The 19,117-nt window shown below is 49.0% G+C and overlaps 1 protein-coding gene across 1 annotated transcript in view; it reads left to right on the top strand.

Moving 5' to 3' along the window:
• Positions 1 to 19,117, top strand: part of LOC137380301 (sodium- and chloride-dependent creatine transporter 1-like) — a 303,113-nt gene that overhangs the window by 217,299 nt on the left and 66,697 nt on the right. The window contains exons 6-7 of the mRNA XM_068052212.1: positions 17,721 to 17,855; positions 18,227 to 18,330. Coding sequence (XP_067908313.1) covers positions 17,721 to 17,855; positions 18,227 to 18,330 — 239 coding nt within the window. The remainder of the gene's footprint in view (positions 1 to 17,720; positions 17,856 to 18,226; positions 18,331 to 19,117) is intronic.

Genomic DNA, 19,117 nt, shown 5'->3' on the forward strand with positions numbered 1-19,117 from the left:
ACCAGGCGGTGGTCCGAGCACGGCACCAGCCGCATGGAGGCCGCCGAGACGCGGGAGACGTACGCCTGCGAAATGTAGAGGCGGTCGATTCGCGACCCCCCTCCTCCAGACCTCCACGTGAAGGCGCTGGAGTCGGGATGGAGATTCCGCCAGACGTCCACCAAGTTAAGGGAGCTGATCAGTCCCCTCAACTTCTCCACCGACGCTTGGCCGCGCTGGGGACCGGAGCGATCCCCCACCTCGAGGGTGCAGTTAAAATCCCCCCCGAGGATGATGCACTCGCCGCTATCGATGGAGCTCAAGAGAGCGGACACTTCTTCAAAGAAGCGCGCTTGCAAAGCGCCGGGCCTGGGCGCGTACACGTTCACAAAGTGGAGCGGCACGCTACCCAGGCGAACGGCGAGGTGGAGCAAGCGGCCCGGCACTAGCTCCTTGACCCCCAAGATCTCCGGCTGAAAAGTCGGGGCCAACAAGATAGCCACCCCACTAGAAATAGGGGTGAGGTGACTCATGTAGACCCCACCCTGCCACTCCAGGAGCCAGGTGGCTTCGTCTCCCGGAACGGTGTGGGTTTCCTGCAGAAAGCTCACCGCGTATCTCCCTTCCCTAAGGACTGAGAGATTGTGAAATCTGCGGTGAGCCCCTCTGCTGCCGTTGATGTTGAGGCTGGCTATGGTTATCTTCATGTCAAAGGTACGTAAAACCCGTCACCAACAGCTCACTGTGAGGAGGGAGTGGAAGTGCACCTGGCCCTCCACTCCCCCAGCAACCCATTGAGGAACACATTAAAACGGCGCCTCTCAACCAGTTTCACGTCCGCGCGCTTGCCCGCTATCTTAAGGGCGGCACGGACGGACTGGATGATCAGCGCCAGATTCGACCAACGGTCGAGGGCCAGCTGAACTTTATTGCGGCAACCTCTGCAAGCCGCGAGGAAATCCCGGAGTTCCGCCGTGGGGATGAGAGGAGATTTGGTGGGAGGCACGAGGGACTCCACCACCTCACTGGCGATGGAATCAAGATCATCCTCCGTGCCCCGCACCGAATCCCCATCCTCCTCCGGGTCGTCACCGCCAGCGGCCGACACATCCACCACACACTGTGGGGCGGACGTCCCGGCCGCGCCAGCTGGTCCCGCCTCCGTCACGATCCCACCCCCAGGATCGATGGCGGAGGAGTCCTCTCTGGGTTCTATTGTGAAACTGGAGCCTGTAGGCACCAGCGGTTCAGGACCCCCCTCCACCTCCATCCCCAGGCCAATGACTGGTCCAGGGGAGACAGAAGTTCCGGACTCCGGGAAACCAGCCGGAGCCGAGACTGGAGGCGGCGAGAGGAGGCCATCTCCCGCTCCGCCAGCACCCACAGGCCCAGCAGATGGGGCAGCATTCTCAGTTATAACTGGGTCGGGTGTCTCCTGGTTGGTGGTGGACTCCGGCTGGGAGGCCCGACCCTCTGGGGCCTCGCCCTCCCCTTCATTCAGGACACCCGACCCAGTAGCAGTGGCGGAATGGGCGGTTTCCCCAGGCTCCCCCACCACAAGCAGGGCCCCACTTACTCCTTCAGGAGGGGCCTCACGTACCGGGGCCATCCCCTCCCCTCCATCCTGAAGAATAGGGAGCACCTGCCCGGACTTAGCAGCCTTGGTGGTGGCGGTAGGGGGCACCTGAGGACCAGAAACAGGAGGCAGCTCCCCTCCAACAGATGGGCCCTGCACCTCAGGGCCCTGTGTTATTTCTGTGGAGGGGTGCCTTCTCCTCTTTTTCGCACTTGGGCGCGGAGACTCAGAGACCTCCATGTCATCAGAGGCCTCCGCCTCCGCACCCTTTTTTCCTTTTTTAGTCACCCTGGGCCTGAGCCCAGCCCTGGGACAGGTGGATTCCATGGGAATGGGCTTTGGGCTGAGCTCAGGCTCGGGTTGAGTCAAAGTGTCCAGGGGACGCGCCTCACGATGTTTCTTTTTTCCCCGCGTCTTCCTTCCGCTCGGACGGACGCTCCCCTCCCCGCCAGAGGCTGTGAAAACCACAGCCTCCGGAACCGACTGAGCGGTGTCTGTTGGATGTGCGGGGGGAGTGGGAGGAGGTGCTGTGGAACCACTCTGGGCCGCCGAGGTGGAGCTGGCGGCCGGGAGGTTGGGGCAGTTCTTCCGAACATGCCCCACCCCCTTGCAGACGTGGCACCGCGCCCCGTCCGAGGTCCAAAAGACGCGGTAGGCCGTCCCCTGGAACTCCACATTAAATTGGCCCTCCGTGTCCTCCTCCCGCGCCAGCTGCATAAATAACTGGCGGCGGAAGGAGTAGACATGTTGGAGGCTGTGCTCCCGAAGACCAAGCCGGACTGGGGTGATCCCCGACCTCACCTCCCCCAGATGGTGCAGGTGGTGGAGGAGGAGCTCACTGGGAATGAAGGGTGGGACGTTGGACAACATTATCCGATGCGCAGTGGCCCCCAGAGGGTCCACTGGCAGGAAGGTCCCCCCCACAGTGAGCCCTTTACTCAGGGCCAGGGACACCGCCCGCTCGGTCTTCAAAAAGAACACAGCCTTCCCATACATTTTTGAGGCCGCAACAATGGCCGAGGGGCCGACAACCACGGCCATTGCCTTAACGCAGGCCTCAATAGACATGTTGGGGTGGGGATAGCTCTTCACCCCATGGCTGCATGTCAATAATTTAAAGGGTGACGGGGCCACGTGGGCAGCCACAGAAGCTGCAGCTGCGTAGGTAGTAGAGGGCCCCGCCACCGGTGATGAAGGGCTTGCCATGGGTCCAAGAGCTAAACCCACCCCAAATTGTGGACGCACACTAAATAACAGATTCACAGAAAAATTTGAAAAGACAAACAAACAAACAACAGGTTAGTGGAGAGGCTGAGGTAAGAGAGGAGAGGCAAAGGCAGGCTGGAAGGGATGACTTGCTTTCTGGAGGTGGTGCTCACAGTACACTTAAAACAAACAGTCTTTGAAGTTGGTCTTCTGGTTGGGGGAGTCGTCTTCACCTGGGTCAGCTGAAGCTGCCCAGGCACTATCTATCCCCTTCCGTCTGTTTAGCTGGGCAGCTTCAGCTGACCCAGGTTTGGCAAATTGGGGTGGGGAGGGAGCTTTCCTGTGTGCTTTTGCAGCAGCACAGATTCCTGTTGAATTGGCAGCCCCACCCCTTGTTGTTCCAGCCACTTGTTCCTCCCCCAACAGTCCAAAGTAAATTACTGGTGTTCAGCACCCACCTCCAGACAAAGCCTTGTTTCCACAAAATGTCCCTTTCTTCTCTTTAATGGAGACTGTTGTTGGAGTTTTCCTCTGCTTGTTGGTAGCTGCTCTCCCTTGCTCAGTGCAGCTCCTCTCTCCACCTCTGCAACCTCCAACTGCCACCAGCACTCTCAGCTGCACCTCATTGAGGCTCTCAACACTCAGGCTCCCAAATCAGAGAGCAGCCAATCCCAGTGCTGTATCTGTCCTGGGAGTGTTTGATGGGGACAGTGTAGAGGGAGCTTTACTCTGTATCTAACCCCGTGCTGTACCTGTCCTGGGAGTGTTTGATGGGGACAGTGCCTGGCTATGGAATCTTATACATCCACCTGAGATGGCAGATGGGGCCTCAGTTTAATCTCTCATCCGAAAGATGACATCTCCAACAGTGCAGCATTCCCTCACTGGAAGTGCCAGACTAGATTGTGGGCTGAAAGTCTTTGGAGTGGGACTTGAAGCCACAACCTTCTGACTCAGAGGTGATATTACAACTCACTGAGTTCTGCCAGAGCCACTCAGCTCTTGCCCTCATTACAGCCTTGGTCCAAACATGGACAAAAGAGCTGAACTCAAGAGGTGAGGTGAGAGTGACTGTCCTTGACATCAAGGCAGCATTTGACCGAGTATGGCATCAAGGAGAACCGAGCAAAACTGGAGTCAATGGGAAACAGGGGTAAACACTCCACTGCTTGGAGTCATACCGAGCGCAAAGGAAGATGGTTGTGGTTGTTGGAGGTCAATCACCTCAGTCCCAGGGTATCACTGCAGGAGTTCCTCAGGGTAGTGTCCTGGGCCCAACCATTTTCAGCTGTTTCATCAATGACCTTCCCTCCATCATAAGGTTAGAAGTGGGGATATTGACTGATGCTTACACAGTGTTCAATACCATTCACAACTCGATGGGCATGCAGCGAGCCGTGGGCAACATCCAGGCTTGAGCTGATATGTGGCAAGTAACATTTGTGCCACACAACTGCCAGGCAATGACCATTTTTAACAAGAGAGAATCTAACCATCTCCCCTTGACATTGAACGGCATTACGATCACTGAATCCCCCACTATCAACATCCTGGGGGGGTGGTCACCATTGATAGAAACTGAACTGGAGCAGCTACATAAATACTGTGGCTACATGAGCAGGTCAGAGGCTGTAAATTCTGCAGTGAGTAACGCACCTCCTGACTCCCCAATGCCTATCATCGGAACATATGAGCAGGAGTAGGCCATTCAGCCCATCTAGCCTGCCCCTCCATTCAATACGATCATGGCTGATCATCCACTTCAATGCCTTCCCACACTATCCCCATATCCCTTTATGTCATTGGTATTTAGAAATCTGTCAATCTCTGCTTTAAACATACTCAATGACTGAGCTTCCACAGCCCTCTGGGGTAGAGAATTCCAAAGATTCACAACCTTCTGAGTGAAGAAATTTCTCCTCATCTCTGTCCTAAGTGGCTTCCCCCTTATTTTGAAATTGTGTCCCCTGGTTCTGGACTCCCCAACCAGGGGAAACATCTTAGCTGCATCTACCCTGTCTATCCCTTTAAGTATTTTGTAGGTTTCAATGAGATCACCTCTCATTCTTCGAAACTCTGGAGAATACAGGCCCAGTTTCCCCAATTTCTCTTCATAGGACAGTCCCACCATCCAGGGAACAAGTCTGGTGAACCTTTGTTGCACTCCCTCTATGGCAATAATATCCTTCCTAAGGTAAGGGGACCAAAACTGCACACAGTACTGCAGGTGCGGTCTAACCAAGGTTCTATACAATTGAAGCAAGACTTCACTACTCCTGTACTCAAATCCTCTTGTGATAAAGGCTAACATACCATTAGTCTTCTTAATTGCTTGCTGCACCTGCATGTTAGCTTTCAGTGACCTATTGACAAGGACACCCAGGTCCCTTTGTACATCTACACTTTCTAATCTTTTACCATTTAAGAAATACTCTGCACATCTGTTCCTCCTACCAAAGTGGAAAGCTCACATTTTTCCACATTATATTCCATCTGCCACATTCTTGCCCAGTCACTAAGTCTGTCCAAATCCTCTTGAAGTGGCTTTGCATCTTCCTCACAATACACATTCCCACACATCCGCGAACTTGTAAATATTACATTTGGTCCCCAAATCCAAATCATTGATATATATTGTGAACAGCTGGGACCCAAGCACTAATTCCTGCCGTACCCCACTAGTCACAGCCTGCCAACGCAAGAATGACCCGTTTATTCCTACTCTCTGCTTTCTGCCTGTTAGCCAATCTTTAATCCATGCCAGTATATTACCTCCTATCCCATGTGCTTTAATTTTGCTAACCAACCTCCTGTGGGGGACTTTATCAAAAACTTTCTGAAAATCCAAGTATACCACATCCACTGACTCCCCTTTATCAATTCTGTTCGTAACAACCTCAAAAAATGCCAACAGGCTCGTCAAACATGATTTCCCATTCAGAAATCCATGTTGACTATGCCCAATCTGATCATTATTGTCCAAGTCTCCATTTATCACTTGCTCGAACAAATAGATTCTGGCATTTTCCCAACGACTGATGTAACAGGTCTGTAGTTCCCTGTTTTCCCTCTCCCCCCCTTAAATAGTGGGGTGACATTTGCTACCTTTCAATCTGCAGAATCCATAGAATTTTGGAAGATGATCACCAATGCATCCACTATCTCCATAGCTACCTCTTTCAACACTCTGGGATGTAGAATATCAGGTTCTGGGGATTTATCAACCTTCAGCCCCATTAATCTTTCCAATTCAGCCTTTTTACTAATAATAATTTCCTTCAAATCCTCATTACCCCTAGTCCCTTGTTCTCCAATTCTGGGAGATTTCTCAGTGAAGACAAACACAAAGTAATCATTTAGCTTCTCTGCCATTTCTCTACTCCCCATTATAAATTCTCCTGACTCTGCCTGTAATGGACCCACATTTGTCTTAGCCAAATGTTTCCATTTTACGCACCTATAGAAGATTTTAATAGTCAGTTCTTATATTTTTTGTTGGGTAACATTCATATTCTATTCTCCCTTTCTTTATAAGTTTCTTTGTCCTCCTTTGCTGTATTCTAAAATCTTCCCAATCCTCGGGTTTACTACGATTTCTGGCAACTTTACAGGCCTTTTCTTTTCATCTTATACAATCCTTAACTTCCTTTGTTATCCACGTTTGACTGCCTTTACTTTTGGGGTTTTTGTACCTTGAAGGAATGTATAGTTGCTGTAAACTATGTAATATTTCTTTAAAGACTATCCATTGTCTATGTGCTGTCAAACCTTTTAATGTATTTTCCCAATCCACCTCAACCAATTTTCCCCTCATACCTTCATAATTTCCTTTGTTCAAATTTAACAAACTGGCTTCAGATTGAACTACCTCACTTTTAAACATAATGTAAAATTCGAACATATTATGGTCACTCATTCCTAAAGGTTCTTTTACAACAGGATTATTAATTAGCCCTTTCTCATTGCATATTACTATATCTAAAATAACCTGTTCTCTAGTCAGTTCCTCAACATACTGCTCTAGAAATCCATCCCGAACACATTCCAGAAACATGTCCTCCACAGCATTAGTGCTCATTAGGTTTACCCAGTCTATATGCAGATTGAATTCACCCGTGATTACTATATTACACATGCCACATGTTGCTCAAACCTCCTGATTAATACCATACCCCATACTACCACTACTGTTTGGCCTATAAACAAACCCTACTAATGTTTGCTTCCCCCTGCTGTTTCTTAGCTCCACCCAAACAGATTTCACATTTTTTTCTTCCGATCTGAGATCCTCCCTTACTAATGTACTGATCCCATCCCTTATTATCAGAGCAACACCACCTCCTTTTCCTTTTTGCCTGTCTTTCCTAAATGTCAAATATCTATGAATATTCAGTTCTCAGTCTTGGTCATCCTGTAGCCACGTTTCCGTAATGGCAATTAGATCATACCCATTTACCTCTATTTGGCCCTTTAAATCATCTACCTTGTTGTGAATGCTGCGTGCATTCAGGTAGAGTGCCCTTAACCTTGTCTTCTTGACATTATTCTGCTTTCTAATCCTCGTTGATGCTCGCCTTTGTTTCGCCTGCCTTCTAATGTCACTTGCTACTTTTCTACCTCCTGTTACCAGCTTTGCTTCCTTCCAATTTGAGCTATCCCTCAGGTTCCCATCCCCCTAACAAGTTAGTTTAAACCCTCCCCAACAGCACTAGCAAATCTCCCTGCGAGGGTATTAGTTCCGGTCCTGTTAAGGTGTAGCCCGTCCATCTTGTACAGGTCCCACCTGCCCCAGAACCTGTCCCAATGCCTCAGAAATCTGATACCCCCCCTCCTACACCAACTCTCCAGCCACATGTTCAATCCATCAATCCTCCTATTCCTATGCTCACTGGCATGTATGTGGCACTGGGAGTAATCCTGAGATTATTGGTTTGGAGGTCCTGCTTTTTAATTTCCTTCCTCCCTCCCTAAAATATGCTTTCAGGACCTCATCCCTCTTCCTACCTATGTCATTGTGGACCACGACCTCTGGCTGTTCACCCTCCCCCAGAAGGATGTCCTGTAGCCGCTTTGTGACATCCTTGACCCTGGCACCAGGGAGGCAACGCACCATCCTGGAGTCACGTTTACTGCCACAGAAATGTCTGTCTGATCCCCTGACTGTCAAATCCCATATCACTATAGCTCTTCCACTCTTCTTCCTTCCCTCCTGTGCAGCTGAGCCACCCGTGGTGCCACAGACTGCTCTGGCTGTACTCCCCTGAGGAACCATCGCTTCTCCAATATCCAAAAGGGAAAATCAATTAGCAAGCAAGATAGACACAGGGGACTCCTGCACTGCCTGTCTGGTTCTCTTGGACTGCCTGGCAGTCACCCATTTCCTCTCTGCCTGCATGTTCCCAAACTGCAGTGTGACAACCTCCCTAAACATGCTATCCACATAGTCCTCTGCCTCGTGGATGCACAACAGTGACTCCAGCCACCGCTCGAGTTCCGAAACCCAGAGCTCAGGCTTCTGCAGCCGGTGACATTTCCTGCAGATGTGCTGGTCTAGGACATGTGGTGTGCTGATCACTTCCCACATACCGCAGGATGTACATTTCACTTGGTCAAGCTGACCTGTCATAATGTAACTTTAAAAACTTTTTATTACAATGAGAAGTAAAATAACTTACCAGTTACTCACTATCAGCTTCTTCCCCTGTACCGAAAGAGAGAGGCAGCTACTGGAGGCTGAAAAAAGGTAGAAGAAAGAAAGAAAGGAGCCCCTCCCTCATGCACCAAACTCCCACTTTACACTCTGTGCACTCAAATTCATTTTTCTTAATTTATAGTTCCCCTCCTTACCGAACTCCCTCAATTACCAAACTCTGTTTTTCACAATCTGTGCCCTCCAGCAGCACTGAGAGTCCCTTGAATTTATACTCTGAAAACAATGCTGTGTCAGCTCTGCTAGAGCTCAGAAACCAGTTTAAGTTAACTACCTAGATAACTAGCTCCAGCTACTCTCGGAGTGTTTGTATACCCTTGTTTAAAACTGCAAGAAACCTAACTTCCATCTTAACAAAACAAAAACTGGCCTTGAGAGATTAACCCTTAAAATCCACTCATTTACCAAACTCCTTTCTTCACATTCAGTGCTGACAACCATCTACAGGGCACAAGTCAGGATTGTGATGGAATACTGTCCACTTGCCTGGATGGGTGCAGCTCCAACAACACTCAAGAAGCTCGACACCATCCAGGACAAAGCAGCCCGCTTGATTCGCACCCCATCTACAAACATTCACTCCCTCCACCACCAGCGCACAGTGGCAGCAGTGTGTACCATCTACAAGATGCACTGCAGCAATGCACCAAGGCTGCTTAGACAGCACCTTCCAAACCCATGACCTCTACCACCGAGAAGGACAAGAGCAGCAGATGCAGGGGAACACCACCACCTGCAAGTTCCCCTGCAAGTCACACACCATCCTGACTTGGAACTATATCGCCGTACCTTCACTGTTGCTGGGTCAAAATCCTGGAACTCCCTTCCTAACAGCACTGTGGGTATACCTGCCCCACATGGACTGCAGCGGTTCAAGAAGGCAGCTCACCACCACCTTCTCGAGGGTAATTAGGGATGGGCAATAAATGTTGGCCTGACCAGCGATGCCCACATCCCATGAATGAATTAAAAAACCCTGCAGGCGTTGATTTTGCTCCTGAGCTTGCCGGTTTCAGTGCGACACAGCTGCAAGAGAATCAGCCACTCTCACGATCTAATGCATCATCATTCTTCCTAATCAGTGAGCACAGACAGGAGGCAACAGCCTGGCCTCATCTGCTCCTCACTCTCCCTCTCTCCCCCAACCCTCCCAATGCACAGACAGACACATACTCACTGACACAGACACTCACATACACAGAAAGACAGACACACACACAGACAGACAGTCACACTCACAGACAGACACAGATGCACAGGCACACACACGGACAGAGAGAGGCACAGACACACACAAGCACACAGACACAGACAGACACAGATGCACACACACATACCCACACACACACAGACACACAAACAGAGACACACACACGCAGAGACAGACAGACACTGACACATACACAGATACACATTGATCAATGCGCACGGACACACACACCAAGACAGATGCAGAGATACACACATGGACGCACACACACAGACCCCCATACTAAAATGTCAGATACACACACTGACATACACAGACACACTCACATATACCTACATGATGCACACACACAGTTGTACACTCACAGACAGACTGACACAAAAACACATTACACATATTCACAAACATACAATGACAGTTACAGACACACAGACTCACATGCACAATCACAAAGACACACACACACTCACATACTCAAATGCTTACACATGCACTGCTGTTCAGTAAATGTCACTGCTTAGTGATCACTGACTCTCTTTCTCCCTATCTGAGCTGAGATTGGTCAGCCAGGTAAATAGTGAATCGAAGCTGTTCAGTAGAAGATGCAGTCAAAGCCAGGCCATGTCCTTGACATTTTCATTTGAATGTAAATTGATTTTGTTTAGCTTCCTTCCGGTAGTGTTACAAGATCCAGCTCACAGCTCCAGGGACCCGGGTTCGATTCTGGGTACTGCCTGTGTGGAGTTTGCAAGTTCTCCCTGTGTCTGCGTGGGTTTTCTCCGGGTGCTCCGGTTTCCTCCCACAAGCCAAAAGACTTGCAGTTTGATAGGTAAATTGGCCATTATAAATTGTCACTAGTATAGGTAGGTGGTAGGGAAATATAGGGACAGGTGGGGATGTTTGGTAGGAATATGGGATTAGTGTAGGATTAGTATAAATGGGTGGTTGATGGTCGGCACCGACTCGGTGGGCCGAAGGGCCTGTTTCAGTGCTGTATCTCTAAATAAAAAATAAAAATAAAAAAAAAAGATGCTGAGTCCTGCTGTGTAACTCACTATTTCACTTCAGCTGCTGCTGTTTGGAGCTAAGGGCCTTTACAGACCCAATCACAGGATCTTTATAACACTGACGTTCTCAGTTCGAATCCCACCTGGGGCAGTTTAAGAATTTGGTTTCAGTTTAAATATCTGTTAATTAAAGATCTTGTCTCAGTAATAGTGACCATGAATCTTTCGGATTGTCATCAAATCCCAACTGGTTCATCAATGTCCTTCAGGGAAGGAATCCTACTGTCTTTACCCAGACTGGCCTATACGTGACTCCAGTCCCACACCAACGTGGCTGATGCCAAACTGACCCTCTGTAGTGTCCTAGTGAAACTCTCAGCTGTAGCAAAACTGCTACAAAGAATCACCACTTGGATGGCGATGATTTAGGACATGGCTCACCATCACCTTCTCAAGGCAACTACAAGGGTGATTAGATCCTTGCACATCCCAGGAATCAGTGTCTGATCTTTGCTATTTTATGTCTCTGTAAAGCTCAGCACTTTCCTCTCTTGAGTGTGATAACAGGATGCAGTTTGTAAACAAAGCAGTATCAGTTCAAAAGGAAACTGTTCTGTAAAAGTAAGACTGAGAATTCTCTGTTTTAGTTTCTGTTCAGGGCCGTACTAAAAGAGCACGTTGTAAAATATCCAACAGTTTGTAGGATTGGAATCTCATGTCTCTGTCCTGAGCAACTCAGTTAATAAATACGGGGTATTGTCTGCTATGAGCTACACAGATCAGGATCCTAACTGGGTTCTTATCCATCCTCCACTCACATCACTTCATCATTGGTGGCCGTGCCTTGGGCTCTAAGCTCTGGAATTTCCTCCTGAAATCTCTCCACCTCTCTCTGTCGCTCTCCTCCTTTAAAACGCTCCTTAAGTCTAGCTCTTTGACCAAGCATTTGGTAACCTGTACTAATATGGCTCAGTGTCAAATGGTTGTCTGATTTATGCTCCTGTGAAACACCTTGGGGTGTTTTACTATGTTTAAGGTGCTATCTAAATGCAAGTTGTAATTGCTGACGTTGAATGCTGCAAACAACCTCAGCATCTGTGGCAAGGGAAGGGGGAATAACCCAGAGCGGAACAAAAGCATGCTCAGCACCAACCAAACTTCTCAAGGGTACTTAGGGATGGACAATGAATGTTGGCCTTGCCAGCGATGCCAACATCTCAAGAATGAATAACAAAAACCTGTGAGCAGCTAATTCAATATTGAGCTTGGGATGATCCTGTCTATACTGCACAGGTCTACAATGAAGATTCCAAAGGGATCCTTATGTATAGATTGGTGCAAAAAATGGCTTGAAGTTTAGGAAAGAACAAACTTGTATTTGTATCTTTTCTTTCACGATATCGGAATGTTCCAAATCACTTTACAGCCAATGAAGTACGTTTGGAATGAAGTCACTGTTGTAATGTAGGAAACGCGGCAGCCAATTTGTGCATAGCAAGATCCCGCAAACAGCAATGAGATGTTTGATGAGATAATCTGTGTAACTGATGTGGGTTGAGGAATAAACATTGGTCCAGACACCAGGGAGAACTCCCTGTTCTTCAAATTGTGGGATCTTTTACATGCACCTGAGAGGGCAGAGAGAGCCTTATAGTTTACTGTCTCACATGATAGACGGCAGCTCCGACAGTGCAGCACTCCCTCAGTCTGGCACTGGGAGAGGCAGCCTGGATTTTGTTCCCAAATCTCTGGAAGAGGATTTGAACCCATGATTTTCTGATTGAGGCAAGAGAGAGTGTGACCCATCGAGCCACATCTGACACCTGCTGTTTTTAGCAATAAGCTGAACTGCTGCACTCAAATGCAGCAATAGTTGATCAGTAGAGATTGCAGTGACGTTCTGTGAGGTACTTCATTAAGTATCGGTTACGATATGCTGTTCTGTTTCTTAGTGTTGCTATCGGGTTCCTCCCTGTAAATAACAGTGAAATTTAATGCTCAGAAGGTCAGAGAGTTGTATTGAAAGGATGGCTTTCTGTGCTGATTGTCAGATAAGAGTACAAGTCTTGACTTCTGTGTCCTCACTGCACGTCAACACGTGGTATCCTGTCTCTGACCCATACTCACATCAAGCAAGCCTCTGTTTCCCCAGCAATTTCTGCCCTATAAACTCTGAAAAATGGGCTTCTTTTTAAAATTCAGAAACAAGGAGTGTGTCAAGATTAGATTAGATTAGAGATACAGCACTGAAACAGGCCCTTCGGCCCACCGAGTCTGTGCCGAACATCAACCACCCATTTATACTAATCCTACATTCCCAACAAACATCCCCACCTGTCCCTATATTTCCCTACCACCTACCTACACTAGTGACAATTTATATTAGCCAATTTACCTATCAACCTGCAAGTCATTTGGCTTGTGGGAGGAAACCAGAGCACCCGGAGAAAACCCACGCAGACACAGGGAGAACTTGCAAACTCCACACAGGCAGTACCCGGAATTGAACCCGGGTCGCTGGAGCTGTGAGGCTGCGGTGCTAACCACTGTGCCGCCCGTCAAGTACAACACAAACTCCAATCTCCCCCTCCCAATGTTTTCTCACTTCCAGGTTTCCACACAAACCGCTATCCTACTCCAGTGGCCATTTTCCACGTTTGGCGCAGACAGTGAGGGCAGGCAGGGGATTTGACTCTGAGATTAGCACAGCTGAGACCAATGCTGATTTACCTACCTACACATTCACTTTCTGTTGGAACGAGGAGTAGACTCAGTGCTTGATACAATGCTATTACTGAAGGCAGTAGTAACACTCCCATGGCTACATCACCTGTCCCAGCTAATACTGAGGGTGCAACTTTACATAGAATCTAAAGCACAGAAACAAGCCATTTGACCTTCTGGTGTTTATATTTCACACGAGCCTCTTCCCACTCCGTCTTCATCTCACCCAGTCAACATATCCTTCTATTCCTTTCTCCCTCATGTGTTTATCCAGCTTCCCCCTTAAATCTATGCTATTCACCTCAACCACTCCCTGTGGTAGTGAGTTCCACATTCTCCCCACTCTCTGGGTAAAGAAGTTTCTCCTGAATTCCTGATTGGATTTATTAGTGACTATCTTATAGTTATGACCCCTAGTTCTAGTCTTGTCCACGAGTGGAAACATCTTCTCCATGTCTACCCCATCGAACCCCTTCCTAATTTTACAGGCCTCTGTCAGGTTACCCCGGCCTGTTCCATCTTTCCTGATAGTTATAACCTCTCAGTCCTGGTATTATCCTTGTGAACCTCTATCGCACCTTCTCCAGAGCCTCCTGGTGTGAATGGTTTGTTATCCCACAGGACAGTAAATTGTTTGGCTGAGCCCTGTTCAGCCTTTTCTAAAGTCAGTGGTGTTCCCCTCATTTCCCTCACCCTCTATCCCTGTCTCTGATTAATTACTGAATCAGGTTGAGCATTCAGAAGAAAACCAGAAAATTGACCATTAAATATAGACAAGGAATCGTGAAATGGAGAGAGATGGAGAAACACTGGGGTGAATTTTTAACCCCCAAATACAGGTGGCCTGGGGTCAGATATGATGCAAAAATTTTTTAAATCATAAAACCTGAAACCCACCGACCTCCATCCTGAGTTAAATGGAGACAGACCAGCAGGCAGCCAATCTGTTCCAGAAAGCTAGCTTTGATTTCAATATGATAATGAGACCGGAAGCCTCAAATTCAGCCTTCCCCAATGTTTAAATCTGTCCGACTGGATTTCCCAGGCCTTGGGAAAACTGGCAGATGAAGGCAGGTGACGACAACTTTGCCTTTGCAACACTGTTTGTGGGGCAAGAGGAGCAGGAATGCCCCACCCTGCACCCCCCCCCCCCACACCCCCTGCCCCACCCTGCACCCCCCCACAACCCCTGCCCCAGCCTCCCGCTAACCCTCCACACTAGCCCCCCTATCACCCCCCTCCGCGCACCCCCCCACCCCCCATGCCCCAGCAACCCCAACACCCCCCGCACAATTCCACCCCACACCCGCACCCTCCCATCCCCCGCCCCAGCTTCCTCTGCCATCCCCCCGCTAACCTCTACCCCCGCCTCCCCCTGACACCACCCCCCACCCCGCAACCCCCACTCCAGCCACCCAAGTTTACCTGCTTCCCTAGGATCGGACCCCACCTCCAAAGACCCCCTTGTGATGGTGGGTAGGTCCCTCTCCCACCACAGGGTCAGGGATCGGACCTCCCTCTCCCCCCCATCTCCCACCATTGCTCCCACCCCTCTCAATATTAGGCTCTTAATGGGTGGAGACCCCTAAGTCCCAGCTCTTATCAATCTCAGTCTGAATACTCTGGCTTTGGATGTAAGAACTAGGAGCAGGAGAAAGCAATTCATCCCCTGGAGCCTGCGATCATGGATATGTGAGATTTATCGATACATGAAGAGAGTGCGCACAATATATCAGGCAAATAGATACTCTGCGTGGAGTATTGAGGATTTGAGAGTCTTAAACATGAAGAGAAGTTTCTGTCTGAATGAGCTGGCCAAAAACCAACATGTAAATGAACTGCTGGAGTTACATTTGGGAAATCAAGATTAGTTCTTTGCATCAATCTTCTTGTGACTTTTTCAAAGACAGGGAGAGAGAGAGAACAAATTGAGGATTTAGTTTGTGCAATGGAAAAGGTCAGCATTGGATTAATATTCAAGAGTTGTCTTCATTATCTTCAGAGATCAGGGAAAATCATCGAATGTTGCAGCACAGAATCAAACCATTCAGCCCGTCGTGTCTGTGCTGGTGTTTCTCTAGATGTCAGTCATTCATTCTAATTCCACTCTCCCCCTCACTCCCTGTACCCTTTAACATCCCACCCAGTCTAATCCCACTCCCCCTCAATCTCCACACCCTTTAACATCCCACCCAGTCTAATCCCACTCCCCCTCAATCTCCACACCCTTTAACATCCCACCCAATCTAATCCCACTCCCCCTCAATCTCCACACCCTTTAACATCCCACCCAGTCTAATCCCACTCCCCCTCAATCTCCACACCCTTTAACATCCCACCCAGTCTAATCCCACTCCCCCTCAATCTCCACACCCTTTAACATCCCACCCAGTCTAATCCCACTCCCCCTCAATCTCCACACCCTTTAACATCCCACCCAGTCTAATCCCACTCTCCCCTCACTCCCCGTACCCTTTAACATCCCACCCAGTCTAATCCCACTCCCCCTCAATCTCCACACCCTTTAACATCCCACCCAGTCTAATCCCACTCCCCCTCAATCTCCACACCCTTTAACATCCCACCCAGTCTAATCCCACTCTCCCCTCACTCCCCGTACCCTTTAACATCCCACCCAGTCTAATCCCACTCCCCCTCAATCTCCACACCCTTTAACATCCCACCCAGTCTAATCCCACTCTCCCCTCACTCCCTGTACCCTTTAATGTCCCACCCAATCTAATCCCACTCTCCCCCTCAATCTCCACACCCTTTAACATCCCACCCAGTCTAATCCCACTCTCCCCTCACTCCCTGTACCCTTTAATATCCCACCCAATCTAATCCCACTCCCCCTCAATCTCCACACCCTTTAATATCCCACCCAGTCTAATCCCACTCTCCCACTCACTCCCCACACCCTTTAATATCACACCCAGTCTAATCCCACTCTCCCACCTTCACTCCCCGTACACTTTAATGTCCTACCCAGACTAATCCCACTCTCCCCCTCACTCTCCACACCCTTTAATGTCCCACCCAGTCTAATCCCACTCTCCCCCTCACTCCCCGTACCCTTTAATGTCCCACCCAGTCTAATCCCACTCTCCCCCTCACTTCCCGTACCCTTTAATGTCCCACCCAGTCTAATCCCACTCTCCCCCTCACTCTCCACACCCTTTAATGTCCCACCCAGTCTAATCCCACTCTCCCCCTCACTCTCCACAACCTTTAATGTCCCACCCAGTCTTCTCCCACTCTCCCCCTCAGTGCCCACATCTTTAATGTCCCACCCAGTCTAATTCTACTCTCTCCCTCACTCCCCACACCCTTTAATGTCCCACCCAGTCTAATCCCACTCTCCCCTCACTCCCTGTACCCTTCAATGTCTCTCAGTACTGTCTCTCAGTACTGTCTCTCAGTACTGTCTCTCACTGTCTCTCGTTGTCTCTCACTGTCTCTCACTGTCTCTCGTTGTCTCTCACTGTCTCTCGCTGTCTCTCAGCGGTGTCTCTCACTGTCTCTCAGCGGTGTCTCTCACTGTCTCTCACTGTCCCTCAGTACTGTCTCTCAGTACTGTCTCTCAGTACTGTCTCTCACTGTCTCTCGTTGTCTCTCACTGTCTCTCACTGTCTCTCGCTGTCTCTCACTGTCTCTCACTGTCCCTCAGTACTGTCTCTCACTGTCTCTCAGCGGTGTCTCTCACTGTCTCTCGCTGTCTCTCAGCGGTGTCTCTCACTGTCTCTCACTGTCTCTCGCTGTCTCTCACTGTCTCTCGCTGTCTCTCAGCGGTGTCTCTCACTGTCTCTCGCTGTCTCTCACTGTCTCTCGCTGTCTCTCGCTGTCTCTCACTGTCTCTCGCTGTCTCTCAGCGGTGTCTCTCGCTGTCTCTCGCTGTCTCTCACTGTCTCTCACTGTCTCTCAATCACGGCAATGGAAGTGTCAGACTGGATTTTATGCTCAAGTCTTTGGAGTGGTGACTTTCTAACTCAGACGTGAGAGAGAGGGAGAGTTACCCACTCAGCAAACAATGGTTAAAAGGCTTAAATTAGGAGATAGGATTGTACAAAGCTGGTTTATATATCCTTGAGTTTAGAAGGTTGAGCTATGATCTAATTGGATGTATCAAACAATAAAAGGAATTTGATATGTAGATACAGAGAGAAAAAATTCTTCTGAGGGAAATGTAGGTTGAGAGTAGGATTTATGACCAGTGCAAGCAGTTTATTGGGTCATATCTTGTTTCTGAAAGTTTTTGCAAGCCAATCAGATTGGCATGACACTCTCTCTGTCTCTCTCTCTCTGTAGGTTGTCTACTTCACTGCCTTGTTCCCATACCTTGTCCTGATCATACTCCTGGCTCATGGAGTATCACTTCCGGGGGCTTTGGATGGCATCATTTACTACCTGAAACCTGATTGGTCCAAGCTTGGTGAAGCTCAGGTAAAAAATTAATAGTTACATTCCTCCCTGCTTGAGCTTTTTTTGTGTTTCTCTCACACCCTAATCTGATTCGTGGAGAATTTTCCCTAAGCCATTGGACTGGGCTGAAGACTTTCCTCCTTTTTTTTTGCAATTGACCAGTTTCCTGTTGGTGGAATTGTGCAGAGCTGTTGAGGAGTAACTAGGAGCAAAGCTTCTACATTCTAATTTAATTGAGTTTGTCGGAAAAAGTTCTTTGTTGTTGTTGTTGGATTCTTTAGGTTTCTTTAATCTGAACCCTTCAACCCAATGGATGGTCCTTCCCCATTTGCTGCCACGCATTCTGCTGTTGCCTTTATAGAATGTTTTATTTTACTTGATTTCTCTTGAAGGTTTGGATTGATGCAGGAACCCAGATCTTTTTCTCATATGCGATTGGATTAGGAGCACTTACAGCACTAGGCAGCTACAATCGTTTTCACAACAACTGCTACAGGTAACCTAGCAACGCAGGAGATACACTTTATTCATTTCTTTTTTCTCCAAACAACCATTTTGGGTATTTTCGCAAGTGGAAGAGAAGCTGCTGAAGGACGAGATAACCTCTCCGGTGTCAGCAGCTTCAGTCTTGTATCTGTGACGTGTGCCACTCACGGAGTGACCTTTGGTAAACCTCTGACCCCTGACCACACATCCCCAGCCAACCAATGGGGTGCATCACCCATTTATGGTTGTGACCTATGCGTTCTCGCCATGCACACCCCTCCCCCACCACCCCTCTTCCCTCGCTCGGCATGCTATAAATTAGTGATTGACAGCTACGGATACCTGGCCTGCAGTACTGGAAGAGGAGGGGGGCGTGTGGATTTAGGGAGGGGGGAGGGGGCGGGGGGATCACACCTGTGGATAGACAGACATCTGCTGTAGGAGCCTGAACTGAAAGCCAAGTGGAATCCAATCGCATCGGCAGGCAACGAGCTGAAGATCACAAGATCCCGCAAAGCCAGAGATTAAACCCACAACGGATTGGATCGGTCCAGGATGCAGCCATTAGAACCTACCACCCCTCTTCAAGCACTCGTCAGTGCCGTGTCCCCCCCCCCCCCCCCCCCCAACCCCCTCAGTGGGTCAGCTAGATTGTATGTCGTTGAGCTGCGGAGGATTTCAGGCTCAAGGCAGCAGTCGGGGTCGAAGGGCAGTTTCTGCTCTCACAGGTTGGTAATAGCCACTTTGGGGTCGAGTTACCGGAGGGCGGTCGACGCCTGTGGAACAGAACCCATCAA

Source organism: Heterodontus francisci, chromosome 19 (assembly GCF_036365525.1).
Source record: "Heterodontus francisci isolate sHetFra1 chromosome 19, sHetFra1.hap1, whole genome shotgun sequence".
NCBI classification, from domain to species: Eukaryota; Metazoa; Chordata; class Chondrichthyes; order Heterodontiformes; family Heterodontidae; genus Heterodontus; species Heterodontus francisci.